Source organism: Equus caballus, chromosome 11 (assembly GCF_041296265.1).
Source record: "Equus caballus isolate H_3958 breed thoroughbred chromosome 11, TB-T2T, whole genome shotgun sequence".
Lineage (NCBI taxonomy): Eukaryota > Metazoa > Chordata > Mammalia > Perissodactyla > Equidae > Equus > Equus caballus.
In genome coordinates this window covers 36,362,971-36,386,764 of record NC_091694.1, presented here as the reverse complement: position 1 = coordinate 36,386,764, position 23,794 = coordinate 36,362,971, and the positions used below count along the sequence as shown (strand labels likewise).

Here is a 23,794-nt window from a genome sequence, read left to right as displayed (position 1 = left end):
TCCAACTTCATTCTTTTGCATGTAGACATCTAATTGTACCATTTGCAGAAAGACTATTCTTTTCACCACAGAATTATTTTGGCACCCTTGTCAAAAAGCCAGGTAATTTTTAAAGCATTTGGTTTTATGGTCATGTATTCCTTGCCTTTCTGAATTTGTGACACACAGTTATTGATTCCTACTCAGGCTTCCATGATTCATAGCCACAAATGCTTGAGATGGAAAAAAGCTTGGGGCAACTCTCCATTTAACTTACTTAGCCTAGCTGAGTCAGGATTTTTCAAACTCCCTCCCCAGTACATAGAGAGCAGGTGAAACAAGTGCAGTCAACTCCTCTTACAGGTGTTTCCATCCCTCTCTCACTGAGAGATACAAAAGCAGACACACAAGGCTTAGGTTTACTCTTCTTTCACCTTCCTCTCTAGCTCCCACAAGAATTCTTAGTGAAAATATATCTATTTCTGCTCTACTTCCTGCTTTAACACCTTTTTTTGTTCTCAGCTTTTCAGTCTTTTAAATGATCCCCCAAAGGAGTCACCTGCAATTTTTATATACTATATTTAAAGTATACAAAAAATAAATCCACATATAATTTCAAATAGTTGGGAAGGAATTACTGTACATGCCTATAGTATAAAATTGCCATAAAATGACCCACTCCCCATAGGTAACTATTTTTTCTCTGTTTCTTTCCCACCTTGCCCACTCACTCCTCAACCAACTCTATACCACCTAATATTTCTGCCTCCATTATTCTACTGAAATAACTCATGCCAAGGTCTCAAGACCTCCATGTCTACTGGACATCTGTCATGACTCATCCTACTGGGTATCTTGAAGCAGTAAGTGACACTGGACATTCTCACCTTCCTAAAACACTCTTTTCTCAGCATCTTTGAGGCACTCTCCTGGTTTTACTCCATATTCAGCCAGCTCCTCTACCCAAACATTAATTGCTAACATTCCTCAAGACTCAGTGCCAAGCTTTCTTTTCTTCTCACTCCATAAGCTTTCCCCAAGAGTTTCAACCTATTTTCATGGTTTCCACAACCTAAGAGCTACCCCTGGAGTTCCTTTTTCCTTACACTCAATATCTAATCTATCTCCAGGTCATATATATGTGATCTACCAATCCATGAATCTGTCCATTTTTCTTTATCTCCACTGCCTATACCCTAGTATAGGCTATTATCATCTTCATTCAGTCCATAAACATTGAGTACACTGGGAAAACAATGAAGAAAAACAGACACAGTCTCACTGGACTTAGTATAATGATTTCCTTACATTTCTTCTTCCCCTCCTCCATTTTGCTTTCCTCATTATAGTCAGAGTAACATTTTCAAAAAGCAAATATGCCAGAGGATAAAATTCTAATTGCAGCCTAATTGCCCAACACAGTCTGGCCCCTTATCTACCTCTCCAGCCTAACCTTCTACCTCCATGCTCCAGTCCCACCAGCGTTCTTTCTGTACCTGAAACGCTCCCAGGCTCACTCCTGCCACAGAGCCCTTTTTTTGTACATGCACTGCCTGGAACATGCTTCCCTAACCATTTACCTGCTAACATCCCCTCTCCTTCTCTACTCATTTGTTAAATCTCAGCTTAATCATCTCTTACTGGGAAACCTTACTTAACTGCACCCTTCCACACACATACACACTATGTTTTTGTTGTACTTAATTTACATTTTATTAGTGGATTACTTGATTAATCTCTATTTCCTCCACTAGCCAACTGCATGCTTCATAGAGAGCAGAGAGTATATCTGACTGTCCTCACCATTTTACCCCTTGCACTGGCCCACTGAAGGAGCTCAATAAATATGTTCATAGAGGGGAAAAAATTGTTTCTGGGAGTGAATACCAAATTTTTGTTTACTTTATCATACACGTACTCCTTTTCATTGTTTTTAAACAAAAGGAATCATACTATATAATACCCTGACTCTAATCTAGACTACCACTATCTACCTAAGCAATTGAGGAACCTCCTTGTTTTTGTCATTACCATCATTAGCAATTCCTCTTCCCCAAACAATATTCTTCTTCTCACACGTCTTACATACTACATACGGCCTAGAGAACCAAGTGGTTTGTTTTAAGTGGGTGAGAATTACCTCCCTTTTTTTTTAACCATCCCAAGAGTACCTGAATTAAAAAACAAGAATGAAAAATTATTTAATCCAAATGAATGAAAAGATCTTAAAATACTTCTCATTCTTTTACTGTTAAAATGATGTAGATATATCCTCCCTCTGGGGTCTCATTTCCCAAAGGAAAAAAGTTGGTTCTTCTCAGAAAAAGAGAGGGAACAGATCTTTGGTGCTTCTTCTTTTTTAAATTTTTAAAAATTTTTCCTTCTTCTCCCCAAAGTCCCCCAGTATACAGTTGTATATTTTTAGTTGTGGGTCCTTCTAGTTGTGGCATGTGGGACACCGCCTCAGCATGGCCCGATGAGCAGTGCTAGGTCCGGGCCCAGGATTCGAACCAGTGAAACCCTGGGCTGCCGAAGCAGAGCACAGGAACTTAACCACTCGGCCACGGGGCCAAGCCCCCAATTTTGTGCTGCTTCTAACCCTCGCATACCCTGACACCCTCTGTAGTATCTTTGAGTTGGTCCTTTTACTGCAAGAAAGGTGTCTTGATATCTTTGTAATAAAGAGCTGAATTAATTTCAACATAGTGTTTTCTATTTAAATATCTTTTATCTATGAAATAGGTTTGTCAAATCCCAGCTACAGGTTTCCATCTCCCATTTTCTAAGATCTAATGCTTCCAGATATGAACTTCAATTACATGAATGTGTGTGCTGCATGGTTCAGTATAACTGCAAATATCTGCAGAATCAGTATGCCTTTGGAGTCTGACATCTCTGAGTTTTGAATTCCAGCAATGACCCTTAGTAGCTGTGTAATTTGGGACAAGTTATTTGACCTCTCTAAGTAAGTTTCTTCATCTATAAAGTGGTAATAATTGTACCTCTTAAAGTTGATCTGAGATTTTAAAGGATGGTAAAAGTAAAGCACTTAGCAAAATGTAAGTATGTGATAAATAGAAATATTGTCAACATCAGATAATAATACTCATAGATAATCCCAACCCTATTTGGGACAAAAAATTCAACACCTTCCGTAGCTAAATCACCACAGCTGCTAACAACAAACAAGTGCAATAATTAATTTTCCTTTCTACAGATTTTCAACCAATACCTACCTTATTGGTAGATAACCAACAATATATGAAACGAAGGAAAAGCACAATGGAAGGAAGAAAATGTAAAAAGCATAGAAAATTCACAAAAATGGTAAGTCAATACTTGCAAAGTATGCTATTTTCAGGACTTTTCTAAACTAGATTATGATAAATCGGAGCAAAAGTGATCCTTTCCTTTATCATTTACTCTATTTGAACAGCTAACTGCTATTCCCATCCCATGACCTGCAACCACCCCCACGGTCCTCTGATCACACAGCCCTCTCCCTGGAAGCCCTCTCCCTGAATCTCACCCTATCTAAATTCCCATCTCTCCTTCTTTGAAAACCTAGGTCGAAGGTCAGCTCCACCTCCCTGCAGCCTTCCCTAATTCCCCAAAGTGTTATTAATTTCTCCCTCTTCTGAATTCGTTAACACCCCCTCACCAAGCATTCTGGTTGTTTATGCTTATGTCATCTCCTTTGCTGGGCTGTAAGTTTCTTGAGGGCAGGGCACAGTCTGACTCAAATTCTCACCCCCACAGGACTCTGCACGTGCCTTGCACACAGTGATTACTCAATAATATTTCTGAAGTGAAAGAGTTAAGTAGCAAGCAGTCTTCTAGATCTTGTGATCAAAGATGAAAAGCATCCAACGTCGGCACTGGCAAGTACAATATTGACATGAATAATAATATAGGGAAGAACAGAGGGAAATCAGGATGTGCGAATAAAATCCAAGCGCAGCTTAACACTCAAGTTACAAATAACCCTTTGGTTACTAAAATAAGAAAATGTATAGCTAGAGGCTACCACTGACAAAGTCAGCCTAACTCTGCCTCACTGCCCCTGGTCTTTAAGGATTTGATTGGTTTTTCCACTTTCTGATTCAGTGTTGCATCTTGCCTCCACACCAGAGCTACAGCTAAGGCCTGTGATTTGGAAGGGATGATAAATTCATTCACTGAATAAAGTAACACTGTTTTCTCAGCACAAGTTCTAAAATATTTCAAAGGCCCTAATATTTCACTAGGCTTGGCCATTTGAGTTAAAATTTATTAGTCAAAACAGAAAACTTTCTCACCAGACCCCATATATTCCATCAGGTATGATATATGGTGTCTCCCAATGTCTAATTATTAACTAGAAGTGTAAGTAAATCTATCAGTATTAGGCCTTGATGTGTGAAGACAGAGTAAGAATTAGGCAATTCGAATGCTAAAGAACTTCTTTTTGCCACATTGCTTTTCCTTTTTCTTTCAAATAAAAAGAATTTTACAAGGACTAAGTGACTGCATTAAGACAGTCTTCCTAATCCATACCAAAAGTAACAATGTACAGATAGTGCTATTGTTTAGAATTTCCAATAGTCCCCATTTCTAGTATTTTGCCCCTTGGTCACCAGACAGATGTCCTGGTCTGTATCTTTTTTTTTTCTATCTATAATAAAGGTTAGGGAGAGGGATTATATATCCTTTGGCACACCAACTCAATCTGACTATTTCTGGGCATTCTTTGGTAATGTTTCTTCTAACGGCACTTGGGGATTGATGTAACCTGGAATTCAGTATCTTTAGGATTTTAGGGAGGCGACAGTGTATATACCATAAATGCCCCAGAGGATTCAGGGGCAGCACCCCAAAGTCAAATACATCGATATTTCTGCAATAAAATGCATGAATACTCACACTAAGTGGGATAAATAAAGCCTTATTATAGGTTTATACAGCTTCATGACCATTCAGATCAGATGTTGCCACCACAGTGGTTTCCCAAACTTGCCAAAACAAGCAAATAAAAAACTATGAGTTTTCAGAACTTTTTTAATTTCAGAATTGCACATAAGGGATTATGTACTTGTACTTCCTTGGCAAAACCCCAAACTGTGTCAAATCTCAGTACCTGCATCCGTGCGGTTGAACTGACTAGGTAAAAAGACAAGAGAGAGCGAACTGGTCTCACTCACTTTAAACTCATTACCACTAACCTCATGTGGGTCTTTAGTCTACCTGACAATCCACCACAGCTTCCTCTTCCACTCACTCTGGCACTCTCTTAGCTGATTCTGCCACGCCTTCTCTTTTCTCAAACCTCCAGCCCATGCCACATCTTCTCACTCTCAGCTTCTGTTTTTTTTAAACATTGGCACCTGAGCTAACAACTGTTGCCAATCTTCTTCTCCCTCCACCCCGCCCCCGCCCGGCTTTTTCTCCCAAAATCCCCCCAGTACAGAGTTGCATATTTTAGTTGTGGGTCCTTGTAGTTGTGTCATGTGGGACACCGCCTCAGCATGGCCTGATAAGCAGTGCCATGTCCACGCCCAGGATCCGAACCGGTGAAACCCCGGGCTGCTGAAGCGGAGCTCGAGAACTTAGCCAGCCCCCTCACTCTCAGCTTAATTCATAAAATAAAATAAAATAATAGCACTCACATGAGAACTTCCACATGCTCCCACCCATATCTACTTGAAACCGTACCCATACACTCTGCCTCCCCTCCCATATCTACGGAGGAACTGTCCATCAGATCAACCCCTCTCTACTTGTGTACTCACCAGCAATTCTCTCCTCTTCCCTGAAACATTCATTTTCCCCTGTCTCCTGGATCATTTCGTTCTCTCTGGGAACCACTCCATCACTCTACTAAAACAGTTTTTGTCAAGGTCACCAATGACTTCCATGTTGCTAAAACAAATGGTCAACTCTCAGTCCTTATCTTACTTGATCTATCTGCAACATTTAACATAGTAAGTCACTCTCTTCTTTAAAAAAAAACCTTTATTTGGATATAACTCACATACCATACAATTCACCAATTTCAATTGTACTATTGAATGGTTTTGTATATTCACAGAATTGTGCAATCATCACCACAATCAATTTTAGAATATTTTCATCACCCCCAAAAGAAACCCATTACTCATCAGCTGTTACTCCCCATTTCACCCCCAACATCCCAAGCCCGAGGCAACCACTAATCCACTTTCTGTCTCCATAAATGTGTCTATTATGGACATTTCATATAAATGGAATCACATAGTATGTGGTCTTTTGTGATTGGCTTCTTTCCCTTAGCATAACGTTTTCAAGGTTTATCCATGTTGTAGCAAGTTACCAGTACTTCATTCCTCTTTCTGGCCGAACAATATTCCACTGTATAGATACACCACATTTTGTTTATCCACTTATCAGTTGAGGGACATTTGGGTTGTTTCCTTTGTGGCTATTACAAATAATGCTATGAATATTCATGTACAAGTTTCTATGTGGACATATGCTTTCCTTTCTCTTGGCTATACATCTAAGAGTAGAATTGCCAGGTCATATGGTAACTCTATGTTTAATGTTTTGAGAAACTGCCAAACTGATTTCCACAGAGCCTACACCAATTTATATTCCACCAGCAATGCAGGAGGGTTCTGAATTCTCCATATCCTCTCCAACACTCACGACCTTTTTGATTATAACCATCCTAGTGGTGTAAAGTGGTATCTCATTGTGATGTAGATTTGCATTTCCCTAAAGGCTAAGGATGTTGAACATCTTTTCCTGTGCTTACTGGTCACTTAAATGTATCCTTTGGAGAAATGTTTATTCAGCTCCTTTGCCATTTTTTTTATTGGGTTATTTGTCTTTTATTATTGAGTTGTATGGAGTTGTCTTTATATACTCTAGATACCAGCCCCTTATCAGATATATGATTTGCAAATATTTTCTCCCGTTTCGTGGGTCTTTTCACTTTGCTGATGGTGCCTTTTGCAGCATAAAAGTTTTTGATTTCAGGGCCGGCTCCGTGGCTGAGTGGTCAAGTTTGCGCGCTCTGCTTCAGCGGCCCAGGGTTTTGCTGGTTCCGATTCTCGGTGCAGACATGGCACCGCTCATCGGGCCATGCTGAGGTGGCATCCCACATGCCACAACTAGAAGGACCCACAACTAAAAATATACAACTATGTACCAGGGTACTTTGGGGAGAAAAATGAAACATAAAATCTTTAAAAAAAAAAGTTTTTGATTTCAATAAAGTCCAGTTTATCTGTTTTTTCTTTTGTCACTTGTACTTTGTCATATCTAAGAAACTACTTCCTAAACAAAGCTCATGAAGATTTACTCCTATGTTTTCTTCTAAAAGTTTCATAGTTTTAGCTCTTATATTTAGGTATATGATCTATTTTGACTTAATTTTTTTTTTGACATCAGGCTTCTGGGAGGCCAGGACGTAACGGGGATGTATTGCAAAGTTGGACATTCTTAATTCATGTCATCTGGAGACGATCCATGCAGCTTGATGTTGAATTCCTTGGCAAAGGCTAAACGTGAAATTTAGAGAATCCCTTTACATTAAATTGCCTCTTCACATTACACATTTAGAGGGAAAAAGAAATCCCAGAGAGGGAACTTTTACCATGTAACTATCCAATTATCCAGCAGAAGAGACAGAGATGCCCCATTTTTTTGAATGTGGCAATACCCATTGTGTCCTAGTCAAGCCCATTAGGAACAACCTGACGGAGAACGTCTGGAAAAGGGGAATTAGATCAAAGAGCTCTTCCATCCTGGATGCCTTTATAAATGTTAGAGAATTAAAATCTTACAAAGAATGGAATTCAACTAACTGGTCCCTCTTACTGTTTTACTGACTGAACGGATTCCTAAGCCCTAGGACAGAGGCAACTCACTTAACCTGGCTGGAAGGAGAATTCTTTTATATGATTATTTGACTCTGGTAAAATCCTTCATAATTTCTTTTTTCTGTTTTCCTTTTTCTCCCAAAGCCCCCCGGTACATAGTTGTGTATTTTTTTTTTTATTAAGATTATGATAGTTTACAACCTTGTGAAATTTCAGTTGTACATTATTGTTAGCCATGTTGTAGGTACACCACTTCACCTTTTGTGCCCTCCCCCCACCCCCCCACCCCCCTTTCCCCTGGTAACCACTGATCAGTTCTCTTTGTCTATATGTTAACTTCCACCTATGAGTGGAGTCATATAGAGTTCGTCTTTCTCTGTCTGGCTTATTTCGCTTAACATAATACCCTCAAGGTCCATCCATGTTGTTGTGAATGGGATGATTTTGTCGTTTTTCATGGCTGAGTAGTATTCCATTGTGTATATATACCATATCTTGTTTATCCAATCATCAGTTGCTGGGCACTTAGCTTGGTTCCACATCTTGGCTATTGTAAATAATGCTGTGATGAACATAGGGGTGCATGGGACTCTTGGAATTGCTGATTTCAGGTTCGTAGGATAGATACCCAGTAGTGGGATGGCTGGGTCATAAGGTATTTCTATTTTTAACTTTTTGAGAAATCTCCATACTGTTTTCCATAGTGGCTGCGCCAGTTTGCATTCCCACCAACAGTGTATGAGGGTTCCTTTTTCTCCACAACCTCTCCAACATTTGTCACTCTTGGTTTTGGATATTTTTGCCATTCTAACAGGTGTAACGTGATATCTTAGTGTAGTTTTGATTTGCATTTCCCTGATGATTAGTGATGATAAGCATCTTTTCATATATCTATTGGCCATCCTTATATCTTCTCTGGAGAAATGTCTGTTCATGTCCCCTGCCCATTTTTTGAACGGGTTGTTTGATTTTTTGTTGTTGAGCTGTGTGAGTTCTTTATATATGATGGAGATTAACCCTTTGTCAGATAAATAACTTGTAAATATTTTTCCCCAATCAGTGGGCTGTTTTTTTCTTTCAATCCTGTTTTCCCTTGCCTTGAAGAAGCTCTTTAGTCTGATGAAGTCCCACTTGTTTATTTTTTCTATTGTTTCCCTCGTCTGAGGAATTATGGTGTCCAAAAAGATTCTTTTGAAACTGATGTCAAAGAGTGTACTGCCTATATTCTCTTCTAGAAGACTTATTGTTTCAGGCCTAATCTTTAGGTCTTTGATCCATTTTGAGTTTATTTTTGTGAACAGTGAAAAAGAATGGTCAATTTTCAATCTTTTACATCTGGCTGTCCAGTTTCCCCAGCATCATTTGTTGAAGAGACTTCCTTTTCTCCATTGTAGGCCCTCAGCTCCTTTGTCGAAGATTAGCTGTTCATAGTTTGACTTAATTTTTGTATAGGTATGAGGGAGGGCTCTAACTTCACTGTTTTGCATGTGGCTATCCAGTTGTCCTAGCACTATTTGTTGAAAAGACTGTTCTCTCCCCATTGAATTGTCTTGGCACCTCTGTTGAAAAGCAATTGACCACACATGTAAGGGTTTATTTCTGGACTCTCAATTGTAATCCATTGATCTATATGCCTGACCTTATACCAGTAGTACAATATCTTGATTATTACAGTTTTGCACTAAGTTTTGAAATTAGGAAGTATGAGTCCTCCTACTTTGTTCTTTTTCAAGATTGTCTTGGCTATTCTGGGTCCCTTGCATTTCCATATGAATTTTAGGATCAGCTTGTTAATTTCTTCAAAAAAGCCACCAGGATTTTGATAGAGATTGTGTTGAATTTGTAGATCAATTTGGGGAGTACTCTCATCTTAACAAATATTAAGTCTTCTAATCTACAAACATGGGATTACTTTCCATTTTTTTAGATCTTTTAAAATTTCTTTCAGCAATGTTTATAGTTTTCAGCATACAAGTCTCTCACTTCCTTGTTTAAATTTGTTCTCAGGTATTTTATTCTTTTGGATGCTACTATAAACGGAATAGTTTTCTTAATTTCCTTCTCAGATTGCTCACTGCTGATATATAGAAACATACTGATTTTTGTATATTCTTCTTGCATCCTGCAAGTCTGCTGAATGAATTTATTAGATCTAGTAGAGTTTTGGTGGCTTCTTTGTGATTTTCTATATATAGGATCATGCCAGTTGCAAATAAGAGAGTTTTACTTCTTCCTTCCCAATTTGGATGCCTTTTATTCTCTTTATCTTGTCTAACTGCCCCGGCTAGACTCTCCAGTACAATGTTGAATATCTGTGGCAAGAGCGGACATCCTTGCCTTGTTCCTAATCTTAGGGAAAAGAATTCAGTCTCTCACCATTGAGTAGGATATTACTTGTGGGTTTTCATAGATGTTCTTTATCAGGTAACGAAGTTCTCTTCTATCCAGAGTTTGTTGAGTGTTTTTATGATGAAAGGGTATCAAATGTTTTTTCTGCATGTACTGAGATGACCATGTTTTTGTCCTTATTCTATCAATATGGTAGATTACATTAATTGATTTTTGTTGTTAAACCAATCTTGTATTCCTGGGCTAAATCCCACCTGGTCATGGTGTATAATCTTTTTTATGTGTTGCTGGATTGAGTTTACTGGTAGTCTGTTCACTTTTGCATCAATAATCATAAGAGACAGTGGTCTGTAATTTTATTTCCTTGTGATGTTTTTGCCTGGTTTTGGTATCAGGATGATACTGGATTCCTCCTTCTTCAAGGACTTTTACATGGAACCTGGGAAATCACTCTTCATTTACTCTCTCTTACCCCACTGGTTGCTCCTTCTCAATCATCTTCGCTAGTTCATCCTCATCTCCCCAACCTCTAAACCTTTGAATGCCCCAAGACTTTGAATCTCTTGTCTTTTTCTCTCTCCCTTCATTCCCCAGGTGATCTAATTCAGTCTCAGGGTATTAAAGACAATCCATGTGCTGACGGCTCTCAGATTCATACCTTCAGCCCAGACCTTCCCATGAACTCCAAAATTATATATATAACTACTTCTTCAACAACTCCATATGAATGTTTCAGAGGTATCTTAAACTTAAAATAAGTGATTTTGAATAACATAATTAAAGCCAACACAGGTTCATGGGGTTGGGGGGGGGACCTTAATATAAACAAAATCAAGCTCCAGATTTCTCCTCCAAACTAGCTTCCCTCACTGTTTTTCCCCATCTCAGTAAATAGCAACTCATCCTTCCAACTCCTCAGACCAAAACCCTTAAAGTCATCCTGGACTCCTCTCTTTCCACACCCCACATGCAACCCAACAGCAAATCCTGTCAGTTAAAGATTCAACACAAATTCAGGATCCAACCACTTCTCAGCACTCCCTCCAAAACCACCCTAGTCCCAGCTACCACCATCTCTTGCCTGGATGACGTATCACTGGAGTCTCCTAACTGGTTTCCTGGAATCTGGCCAGGGCAGTTAGACTAGTTCGCCACCTTGTCTCCCTATAGTTTATTCTCAATGAAGCCATCAGAGTGATTCTCTTACAATATGAGTGCAATCATGTTACTCCTCTGTTCAAAACCCTCTAGTGGTTTCCCACCTCAGTCACAGTAAAAGCCAAAGTCTTACAGTGGCCTACAAGGTCCTCCAGGACTTGGCCTCCCATGACCTCCGACTTCTCTCTTATCACACTCTTTCTTGCCTACTCCACCTCCATGACACTGGTCTCCTTGATCTTCCTAGAACAGACTAGCCTCTGCTGTGCCTCAGAGCCTTTGCACTTGCCATTCTCTTTGTCCCCAACACTCTTCCAACAGATACCTGCATGGCTCTGTTGTTCACTTTCTTAGAGTCTCTGCTCAAACATCACCTTACCCCCTGAATGTACTAGATAAAAATAGTAACCATCCCATCCCTACCCTAGTACACCCTTCACCCATACCCAGTTTTATCATTTTCTACTGCAGGGTCACAGTCTATTTCCCCACTTCATCCTACCTCTAAGTTAGAACGAATGCTCATGAGAGCACAACTGTGCTTTGTTCTAGCCCCTAACAGAGCTCCAACAGAACTTTCTGTGATGATGGAAATGTTCTGTATTTCCACTGTCCAATATGGTAGCACATGTGGCTACTTAACACTTGAAATGTGGCTAGTATGACTGAGAAACTGAATTTTTAACTTTATTCTATTTTAATTAAAATTTAAATTTAAATAGCTACATGTGACTAGTGTCTACTGCATTAGACAGCACAGCCTAGAACAGCAGTTACTCAATAAATACAGTCATGAATCGCTTAACGACGGAAATACATTCTGAGAAATGCTTTGTTAGCCGATTCTGTCACTGCGCGAACATCATAGAATGCATTACACAAACCTAGATGGTATAGCCAACTACACACCTAGGCTACATGGTACTAATCTTATGGGATCACTGTCATATATGTGGTCCGTTGTTGACCGAAATGTCATTAGGTAGCGTGTGACTGTAGTGGGTACTCAAATATTTGTTGAATGAATGAATGGAAGGATGAAAGAAACCTGATGGCTTTTCTTCTCCTTAACTTTTTACTATAGAAAATTTCAGAAATACACAGAAGTAGGCCACCGCAAAAGGAACCATGAAATAATCATCACCACTCTGAAGGCTCTTTTAACCTGAAATAAGTTTCAGTGGCTACTGGCATGTCAATCTGGCTTCTAACAATGACTCTATTTTTGGAAAATAGGGAATTTATATTACCCAGAGTTTTTATCTAACAGCATCTCTTAGGGCCTTTTAGAGTTATTGAGAAATGACTTTAGGAATTAGATCAGGTGTATGCTGAGGGAAAACCAGTATGCTAATAAATGCTTGAGGTATATTTGTGGTAAGACAAATACAGAGAACTACACATATGTTTTTATATCACGGACCTGACTGCTCCCTTTCACCATTTATTTTCTCCACTTAAATTTTACTAAAGTCATACTCTTTAAGAGGAGTTATGTGACTTTACAAAATTGAGAACCTCACTCCTGTTAGACGACAAATTCCTTGGGCAGGGATTTTCTTATTCGTCTGTATAAACCTACCATCTAGTATAATAGTTGATAATTGCACAAAAGTGATACATGTAAGTTGTCAGAGTGCAAAGAGATACACTGGATCCCCAATTTCCTAAACAGACATAAACCTGAAAAGGAAACTCTCAAAAGGATTTTTAAATATGTCAGATCAAAAGGCAGTATAATATGCTGGAAAGGAAATCAACCTGGGAGCAAGGACATTTGGTCTTCAATGTCCTAACTCACTTAGTGGGGTGATCCTATGCTAGTCATTTACTTCCCCTAGGCTCCAGTTTGTAAAAAGAGTTTGGACTTGACGATCTTCAAAGATGCTATCTAGCTTTAAAGCAATTCTGTTCTATTCTAGATCCACAATATACGTAAATTTTAAAAGATGCTTATTAACTTCTCCTTTCCCTACTAAGTCATTGTCCCTATAATTTACTTTAAAGAAGCTATACACTGAATATGATTTAATAAGAAGACATCATCCCTACTTTAGTGAACTGGCAGTGTTGCCCACTTCTTGAGGGGTGCCAAATTCTTCACTTGGGGCTACTAAAATACTGCTGGTATCCTGTGTTTAATTTATACTCAGCCGACTGACATTTTGCTTATTACTACAGAAAAGGCAATGTGGGCCACATATTTGCCTAGTAAACTCCCGAGGTACCACTTGTGTTTGAAAAAGTTTCTTCAATAGTTCTAAGCCAATTCTTATCTCTTTCCTAGCTGGCTCCATAAAATGTACTGTGTTAGGCTTTGTTGTGAGGTTTTATTTTGTTTAAAGGAAGTAGTACTGAAGTCATGCTCTGATGTTTTTTAAAGCAAGGAAACCGAAAGAAACAAGAGCCAGTGGTGTGTAGCTTCCCTTGACGCTGCTGTTCGATGAAATTTCTGGACCTTGCATTTAAAATGTGGCTTTTGGCCTGCTGTTCTGTGCAGCCTCCACAATAGTGAGCCAACACTAGCAGTCAAATACCAATATTGGTGCCGTATTTGGGTCTAAGCATTGAGGATAGACAATGGCAGCAAAGAAACTAGAATGCATTTCAAATACAATTCTTACACATGGTACATAAAATAATCCTATAATGATTAAACCTGGGGTTTTAATTGGACATTGGTATTTAGTTTGGGGTTTTTTTTTTTTTTTAACACCTTTACTATGCCCAAAGAAACCTAACTGATTAATTCTCTGATTTTCTTTAATCATAATTTCAGTTTCCAAGTTTATGTACTTCATATATATATCCTCTCTAAAATCACCATACAGGTCAATGTGAACGAAATAAGTTTTATCAAACTTTCAAGGAACACTATCCACATCTCAAGTAACAGCAACATTTTAAAGTAAAACTAAAAACAAAATACTGCTCTTAACAGTAGGTATCTGTTTTCCAACAACTAATTAAAAGGAGCAGGTTCAAATCAAACTTTAAAACACCTTATTAACCATCAACTGAACCACTGGAAAGATACATGCCAACAGTAAGAATATTGTATTGCCATTAACCATAGCAATGGCTTCAGATATCTCTTATTTACACTAAGATCTAAATGCGTATAACTAAAGCCACCACGTAACTGTCCACATTAACCACTCACCGATTTAACTAAGGTAAACCGTCTTGTCAGAAAGCTTGCCTCTTCTCTATTTCCTAACATTATTGACTTTTAATAGTTTATCGAATTAGTAATTACTTGTTTATGGCATTATCAAATGTCTTGGATACAAAAGTCCAGCATGTGGCAAGGTCAGTTATAGACACGTCCCGATGGCAAATGAAAGGAGGAATTTAACCCATCAAAGTGTCACCCAAAGAGCAAACCCTATTATGCCTTTCTCTAGACACTCCTGGTTAAACTCAACGTGACAGCACAAAACAGATCAAAACTAAACAGAGCTAGGAGCAAGAGACAAAATCCTAATGAACCCTTAGAAATCCAGGTATCGCTCTGTCAATAGCTAAGCTCAATTTAGTCCTTTCAGAACAAAATACCTCATGAGGTGACAAGAAACTAGTCTGAGGTCTGGAATATGAAAAAAATAAAACTAGTCACTTTATATAGCTCATTGCTAAGTGCAGTCACATCTCAATATGGAAATCTTGTGAAGATTAAATAAAGATGTATGTCTAGTACCTATCTACTTAGTAGCCCAGGGGCTGGCACATAACTAGTGTTCAGTAAATGTCAGTCCTTCCTCAATTCTTTAAGAACTCAGGCTTAGCAAGTCAAAGATCAACTAATGGTTTAAAAAAGCAAATTGAAACAAAAGAAAAACCTTAAATGGTGATATAGACAACACTTCTTAAAAGAACTTAATGTTAAAAAGTAGCAAATAGGATAATGAAAATGAAAAGTAGATACTGAAAACATTTCCAAATGGCTCATCCTTCATGGTCATTTACAGCCTTCATGTTTTATGAAATTGTCTTTTAAATTGAGCTTTGACAAGAAATAGGCCAAACGCAAACTAATTCCATTTGGGAGTAAAACTGCAATGCTTGTAGCAGGTGAACAGTTCCCCTCATAAAATCTTCACCACTGGGCATACTTCAAGCTTTCAGCAATTCCAGTTTCCAAACAAACCAGTAACACAACTACAAAGCTAATTTTTTTAATTAGAACTGTTAAGAAACAGGAGTTCAATAAATCATTTGCCTTCTAAGGAAAAAAAATTACTTTCTAACATACATAATATTTCTTCCAGTTCTAAGAAAATGAGGCTTATTTATTTACAAACTGAAAACTGTAATACTATATGAAGTCTTTTTATGGCTCAAGAATGAAATATTTAAGAAATAAAGGTATGGAAAGAATAGGACTTGGTCTAAGAAGTCTTGAGCTCAAGTACTAGTGTGGCCATTTACTATACGACTTTTGGGAAGGTACTTAACTGCTCAGGGATTGTTTCTTGTAAGGTTCCTCTCAGCTCAAAAATGATATGATTACTTATGATATCTGACATTCTTCAGTGCCTCTCTCTCTGTATGTATATGTGTATATATATACACACACACATACATATATACATATATATCTTTTATTAAACAATACAGACATATTTTTAAAGTTGTAGTAACTGAAGGCCCATTATGAAACAAAGAGAGTGTGTGTGTGTTGGGTGTTCTGACCCGAACATCATCTCAGTAGTTAGGACATTTACACAGCCTTGTGACACCTGAATTAACCAAGTAAGCCTTTAAACCCTTACAATGAAACATTAAAATTCAATGTGGCTATAATCTCTTCCTTACAAAACATAGACCCAAACAGTTTGGCTTCGAGTATGGTTTACAAAAAAAGGAGGCGAAATGTATTATATTCACCACCCAGCTCTTCCATATGACCACATTAAAAAAAACACACAAACGAAAACTCACAGGCCCACTGTAATACACTGTACCACTTCTGAATGCAACACTTAGCTCAGGCTTACTACCCTGACAAATAAAGGAAAGCACTTTATGAAGCCAATTTAATTGGGAGGTGACAGAAAACATACAGCTATTTTCTTTAGCCTTATCATTGAATTGGCTTCAGCTCCAATCTCTGGCAAATCCCACTCAACAGAAGAAATTAACCAGGTCAGCAGAACAGGTGCTACGTTGTGTCTGTCAAGGGCCTGGCATTGCCACAATTACTTGCACACAATGAAGCAGTAATCTTTACAGATCATCTCCCCCAAGAAGCATATTGGGGAGGGGGAGGAAAACTGAAGGGAGGTGGGGGGCGGGGGAGTGGGAAGAAAAGGAGGAATAGGAGGCAAAGAGAAAAGGCAAGAAAAGAAAATGAATGTGCAGCTGCCTGGCGGCTCAGCAGATGCCAGGATGTGATGTACGAGGCTAGGATAAGCTGTCGTAGCCTGCTGCCAAAGACTGGTAAGTGATTAAAGCCGCACAGTTCTAAGCACCATATTTAGAATCCGCGGGGTTTCAAGACTTGCACCCATTCCTTGCTGTGCTGCCAGATGTTGGCAACTGGTCCAGTTCCTACTGACTGTGCATGGATGGCAGCAGTTGGTACAGCAGCAAAGCAATCTGGAATGCTTCCGGAGATGCTGTACATTAACAAGTGTCACCCATCATTCACCTTTACAGAAGGCTGAAACAACTCCAATTTGCTGCCACTTCCCTCTTGGGAAACAGCCAAGATAAAGTTGCGCCTGGCAGACCCATTTGTTTCACTCAGGTGTTTCAGCTGCCTTGCTGACCTCTATTAGTTTAAGTTTTAATTTAGATTAACCCTAGCACCCCAATTAACCAGCAAGGGGAAAAGCTAAGATGTGACTAGTCATAACTCTGAAATCAGAATTTATCGAAGTTAAAATTATTAATTGGGCTGAAGGGCCAATCAAGTAATGCTATTTCTTTTTAAACAGACCTCCAGGCAAAAAAAAAAAAAATCTTTTAGACTAAGGATTGCCAGTGGAAGCAACTTCTCCCCAGTAATTTCAGTTTATTTTATTAAGCCTATTTAATTTATGATGCACTTTCCATCGAACAATGTACACTTCAATTAAATGAAGACTGAAACATTTTTGATTGTCTCCCAGGATCTCACATAATTACATAGCATTAATATCCCATATTGGGCACTTCTTTAGACGCTCTAGAACAAAATAGAGTTCCCAACTCTTCTGACAAATTGATATAATAAGAGAAGAAAGGGAAAAAAGAATCAGGACCTCTGACTAGGAACACCTGAGGCCACACCAATCCTCTTTCCTACACCCTCTCATCATTACTTTTAAGACTTACCGCAATCATCTTATGGAATATTACTGAGTGGATGGAAACATTAATAGAAAGTCTCTTTCTCTTTTTAGGGCAAAGCCTATAGAGGCATCCCCTATACAGAATCACCTGATCTACTGGCTTTATAGTGTAATTTTCCTAAGTTCCTTCCTTCATATTCCATACACATAATACAGCTGTCATGGCTAAACCTTCATAAACAGTTGCCAATTTTTTGGCAAAAGTTATCATACTAAAAATTCAGCAGAGAAAAAATATTATCTTGATCAATAATGGCTCAACAAAAACTGGCACATCACTGCTGAACAGCACCCTCAACTCTCCACAGCTAGAAAGAGTACGTCCTCAAGTACATTTCATTAAGAAGTACGACTTATCAGGAGACCCAGGATTACAGGAAATTATTTCAGTTCTTTAGAACAGCCCAAATGTTTAGTCTACCTTAACAGTCACCTGAATCATTAAAAAGAGCAGCATGCCAGCAGATGATAATGTCAGGGAAAGAACTGGGGGATGTTTTGTGAAGAGATATTGAGAACTGAGCCATATCTCAACTTCTACCAATTCTTTCTGTCTTCAAAGCACTACACTATTATTATAATCAACAGTAGCAGACAATCAGACATACTTAACTGATTTGAACAGGCACCAAAAAACATTAAAGGCAAGAGATTTAATAGGTAATAGGACTACAAGAGCAATTCAAGAACTCTGGGATCCCAGCCCTTTAGCTCCATATCCCAATGTAATAGTAATAGGACAAGAAACCAAATGACTAACAAAAAGTCCTCCATTAACATTATCAAAAATGGCTGAGAAAGAGTAACCATCTGACTCAAAGAAATTGAAACTGTTTCACAGATAATTTACACTCTGCAGCAACTAACAAAGTAGCTGCGGCTGTTGTCATTTCAAAAGGAAAAATATAAGACAGAAGAAAAGCAACAGATCCAGAACTTCACAGTAAGTCAATTCTGAACACAGGAGTTCTAACTCCCTGTCTGATTCTATCCTTCTTCCAAAGTAAGCTACCTTTTGGTCAGAGAATTCTATTAGCTGTTTTAAAATGCCAAAGCCTGATTTGTAACAAAAGAGTGTAAAAATCACACCTGGTGGTAAAAGTCATCATCATCAAAGATTTCTTCATCCAAGTCCTTCAGGTGAGCATTGGCAGGGGCTTCAGGAAGGATCTCCTATACCAGAGAAGAGAGGAAAGAGTGAGCCCAATGGGGTTATCAAAGTATGGTGGCTACTATAAATAATGTGTATAATAGTCAAAGCACAGTTTTCCTTAAGACATAAAGAGCTCTCAAAATCAAAGAACAAAAATAGTCCAACAAAAAATGGGCAAAAATATTAATAGGCACTTCACAAAAAAAGAATCACAAATAGTCAATAATCATATAAAAATACGTTTAACCTCATTCTAATTAAATACATGCAAATTAAAATTAGAAGACACCATTTTTCACCTCTAAAACTGGCAATACTCAGTACTGGAAAATACAGCTGTGTTTTCCCAGAGCTGGTGGGACTGGAAATTAATGCAGTATTTTTGGAGGCAATTTGGCAACATCTATCAGGATTTAAAATGCGTCTTCTCTTTGATTTAACATTTCCACTTCAAGAAATCTATCCATATGGTCACACAAATACACAAATATAAATGCTCAGGAATGTTTCCCTTAGAATTGTTTCTAAAACCAGAGACAACATAAATATCCATTGTTTGAATAAATTATAATACAAATCCATACAATGGAATACCCTGTAGCCATCAGGAAAAACGAGGCAGATCTCTTCGTAATGATATGGAAATGTGTCTAGGATATATTAAATTTAAAAAGTTGTAAGATTTTAAATATAGTTTATAATATTTTATATAGTTATGCACACACATACATATCCATCCAATTTAGTTAAAAAAAAGAGACAACCATATTTTTATATGTGTATATGTGTTTTATGTATATGTACATTGTTATATGAATAGAAAATACCTGAAAGCTTGTTACAACTATGAACACTGATTAAATCCGAGGAGTGGAATTTTCAGACTAGGGGGAATTTTACTTCTCATTTTAAATTCTTCTGAACTTAAAAAAATTTATTAAGTATATATTTCTTCTATAAATAAAAGATTTTCCTTTAAACAAAAAAACCTGATTATTCCAATTTTGGATCCTTTTCTGGAGTATCTAAACATCCAACGGAAAGCCTGAAGTACACACTTGCTCCACTACTGACATTTCTAAAGAAACAGGTTTAAAACTGAATTTAGAAAACTGGATTATGAATGCTTCCATCACCAGACTCATATCAAACTCAAAATTAGAGAAGACTATACACAAGTTAATAACAGCTCCATTTTTCATAAATGTTCTCCTACATACTCTGTTTCTCAACAATCTAGTAAAGCATATAGTATTGTTTTCCTTTCTTTCACTAACTCCTTATACCACAAGTAAGTGATCAGATTTTTCAGTTAGCCTCTTAGAAAGTGCTCCCCATAATCACCCTACGTCACAGAGTCCTTACCGGCTGTCCTGGCAAACTCTCTGGGACAGGCTGCGCCGCCGGTTCAGGTTTGCCAAGAACTCGGTAGACAGAGCGCTTGGTCTGTGTCCTTCGAAGTAATCTTTCTTTGTCCATCAGAATATGATCAATCTGAGTCAAGATGGAGCGTTCAAAGGCACCAAAACCCTGCAAACAACATTAACCATGTCAGATAATGCAGAAAGTCTGTGCTGAAGGCAGCTACATTGGTTTCTCTATCTTTCTGTGTCAGCAGAGAAAAAGACAACCCTCCTTTCAGGAGGGACTTTCTGTTAAAGACTGAGTTTGTGAATGGCTATAATTGTTCTCAGAAAAAAATTAGTTTTAAGCAGGTCATACTACTTTCCTATACCCAGAGATTAACTTCTGCTCCTTTAATAATAATTGCTTTAAAATCCATTTCTTTAAAGTATTTTGTATTTCCAACACTTGAACGCTTACAAGGCCACAATTTCTAGAATAGAATATTCTTTCTAATATAGTTAAAATCCTATATCTGAATGGTATAAACCCCAATGGGAGGAATTCAGTAAATTTTTCTACAGAAATGACTGATTACCATTACATCATGACATCATCCATATAAATAAGCTATAGTTCCAATTTCTTATAACTGCTTCAGGGTGCCACAACCTATCTCACACACACACACACACACAAACTTGCCTTGCCCAGTTTTCCAGAAGCCAGCTTAGTTTTATCATGCCACTTCTGAAGTGTGTGGTTTCTGTAGACCGTAAAGTCAGCGAAGCGCTTGGCCATGAAGCCGGGATAGTCATCCATCGCCAGCTTCCTCTTCGCTGGGGCCCTTCTCCGCCGCTGCTTCTCTTCTACCAGCTCTTCATCTTCACTGGAAATCTCCTCTTCACTAGAAAGCCAGTAAGAACATTAAATCCAAGGCAAATAAACATTACCTAAATAAAAAGCTAGGCTCACATGAAGTTGAGAGTACTTAGGCCTTCCCTATTCTGTCTACATTTTAAATAACACCGTAGATGGGAGGATGGCTTTTTTTGGTTTGAAAAGAATGTTCATGAGGTCAATCAAAAACTCATATAACTTTTCAAATAAATATAAAAATAATGGGTTTCAAAATATTTTTTAAAAGGTAAGCAAACCGTAAAAATAAATGAGGTTGTAAAAACATTATTAGAAATGCATATGAACCAGGCCCATACTGTTACAAGAAGGTCTTTAAAAATTAAACACATAATCATACTTTTATGACCTTAATCCTCAAATCAATAAGGGAAATGTGTCTCCCTGTAACCAGTTGTTCAGGAAAGCTGAATAACGTTAGTTGAGCCAAATGAGGAGAAGCTGAATAGGAAGACCACTCAAAGCGGGAAGCAATAGAGTCACTGTTAAACTGCAATACATGCGACGAGAAAGCAATGCAACTTCCAACCAGATGGCCAGTTGCACTCACTGGATTACTGACTGCATCACATAGTAGGTCCTCAATAAATGTGAGTTTACCTTTTATCCCTCCAGCTGATTCAGTAGAAAAGAAAGGAGGAAAGGATAAGACCAAGGGAAAACAGCAAGTGGGTGCCACACACATCAGGCTCAAATAAACGGGCAATTCTTCATCCAAGGTGATAATTTCAGTAAAGAAAAAGGTTTATACTGCTGTTTTCAGAAATCTTTCCACCCTTCAAAATAACTGCTTCTTCCCTCACGCAAAGGAGATGGTTGTGACCAGTGATTCCATGGGATGGGGACGAATGGGGACGAAGTGCTTCATAAACATTAATTAAGCACTAATTTGAAAAATGTGCATTCATCTACTAATTTCAATAGCTCTAAAGAGAAGGCAAGTCTTTTGCTGAAGCCCACAAACAGAACTAGGCACAAGTAAGTATAAAAATCCAAAACCGAATTCCCAATTTATATGCCATCCTGGCCATCAATTAAATGTAAGAAGCTCTTCCTATTTTACTAACATAAGTCTGATACCTGCCTGGAAAGGACTGGCTTTCTTTTTCAAAAATAATGGGAAACTATTCAGATGAAAAGAAAATTAGGGACTCCATAGTTCCATTCCCTCCTTACCTTTCCACTTTGGGCTTTGTCCCATCTACTAGATACCTAGTGTCTGGGTACTGGAAAAGCAACTCTTCTTGAAGATCTACCAGTGACCTCAACAATGCTTTAAGTGCCTTGTGACCTGGGAAATGAAGCACAGAGAAGGAACAAGTGACCATCCACAATTCTCCAAAGTAGGCAATGCCTAGAACTCATGACTGCTGAGCAATTCTGGCTGAGGGTGAGGGGGACATGACGGGCACAGGGTACGCAGGGACCAAGAACTCTCTGAAACAGGCGCTCCCGGAAAGGAAACAGGAACAGTGGCCACCTCATATGGTTGTTGCGAGGAACGAGCAAGGAAACAGGTAAGGTGCTTAGAAAAGTGTCTGCAATAAATTCTGAGTTCTTAAATTTAGTAAGATTGACAAAATCCTTTGCTGCCTGTCATCATAACCAATCATTTTTTTTCCTTTGGTGTTAGTTTCTCAGGTATTTTTTTACAGGTTACCCACCAACTTCTTGGATTTATCCCTCTATCGATCAACCCCTTAAGCAATTCCTTCTCTTCTCCTAAAGAGCACAACTTAGTCCTGGGATCCCTCCTACCACCACCGCCTCTCCCAGGATATCTTGTTTGCCTCTGGTTTGAGCTGCCACCTCATTCATTCAATCTTTCCATACACATCCTTATGGAAAGTTTCTATTCACGTATGAAAACCCAAGTTAATGACTCACTGTTTATAGTGAATTGTATATTAAAAATTTGTATGTCAAGGGCCCAGCCCCATGGCCAAGTGGTTAAAGTTCTGTGCACTCTGCTTCAGCGGCCCCGGTTTGCAGGTTTGGATCCCAGGTGCGGACCTACTCCACTCACGAGCCACACTGTGCCAGTGTCCCACATACAAAAATACAGAGGAAGACTGGCGTGAATGTTAGCTCAGGGCTAATCTTCCTTAAGCAAAAACAGAGGAATATCGCATGGACGTTAGCTAAGGACAAATCTTCCTCAGCAAAAAAATAAATAAAATAAAAAATTTGCCTGTTGAGAATATGTTCTCACTATAGCCAACAGGATATACTTGTAATAAAGCTGGTCAGGATTAAGTCTACAGTCTATGGCTAAGAACTTTCAGAATAAACACTGGCCCTCTGAGAACAGAGCCTCACCTTCTTCATCAGCATCATCCTACTAAAGGGGCTAATCAGACACTGATAATCACTAGTCACGTGTTGACAGCACTCAGACGTCTCTCCTATAATCAAACTTTCACATTTCCAGCAACTGCAAGAAAATCTTCACATGGATGCTCCATCACTCCTTCAAACATACCATGTCAGAAACAGAACTCTTTTCTTCCTACCTAATACTTCTCCCTTGTCTGACTTCCTCTTCTCAGTTTAATGTGTTTTCATAGGAGATCACTGACATTTTGGTGCCCTTATTCTATATATTTAATCAGTTGCTAAATCTTGTATTTCCCATTCTTATTATCACTAACAGTGGTCCATTTATCTCTGGCCACGCTTCTGTCACTCCTTCCCTCCTTCTCTTAAGTAACTGT

The 23,794-nt window shown here is 38.4% G+C and overlaps 1 protein-coding gene across 3 annotated transcripts in view; it reads right to left on the bottom strand.

Moving 5' to 3' along the window:
- The window catches only part of AATF (apoptosis antagonizing transcription factor), a 101,482-nt gene that overhangs the window by 44,750 nt on the left and 32,938 nt on the right, over positions 1-23,794 (bottom strand). For all 3 annotated transcript variants that reach the window (XR_011423031.1, XR_011423032.1, XM_005597556.4), the window contains exons 5-8: positions 22,257-22,371; positions 20,868-21,069; positions 20,184-20,348; positions 18,755-18,838 (exon numbers count right to left, since the gene is read on the bottom strand). Coding sequence is in view for 1 of the 3 variants with exons in the window: in XM_005597556.4 (XP_005597613.1) it covers positions 18,755-18,838; positions 20,184-20,348; positions 20,868-21,069; positions 22,257-22,371 (566 nt within the window). In the remaining 2 variants the exon portion in view is untranslated. The remainder of the gene's footprint in view (positions 1-18,754; positions 18,839-20,183; positions 20,349-20,867; positions 21,070-22,256; positions 22,372-23,794) is intronic.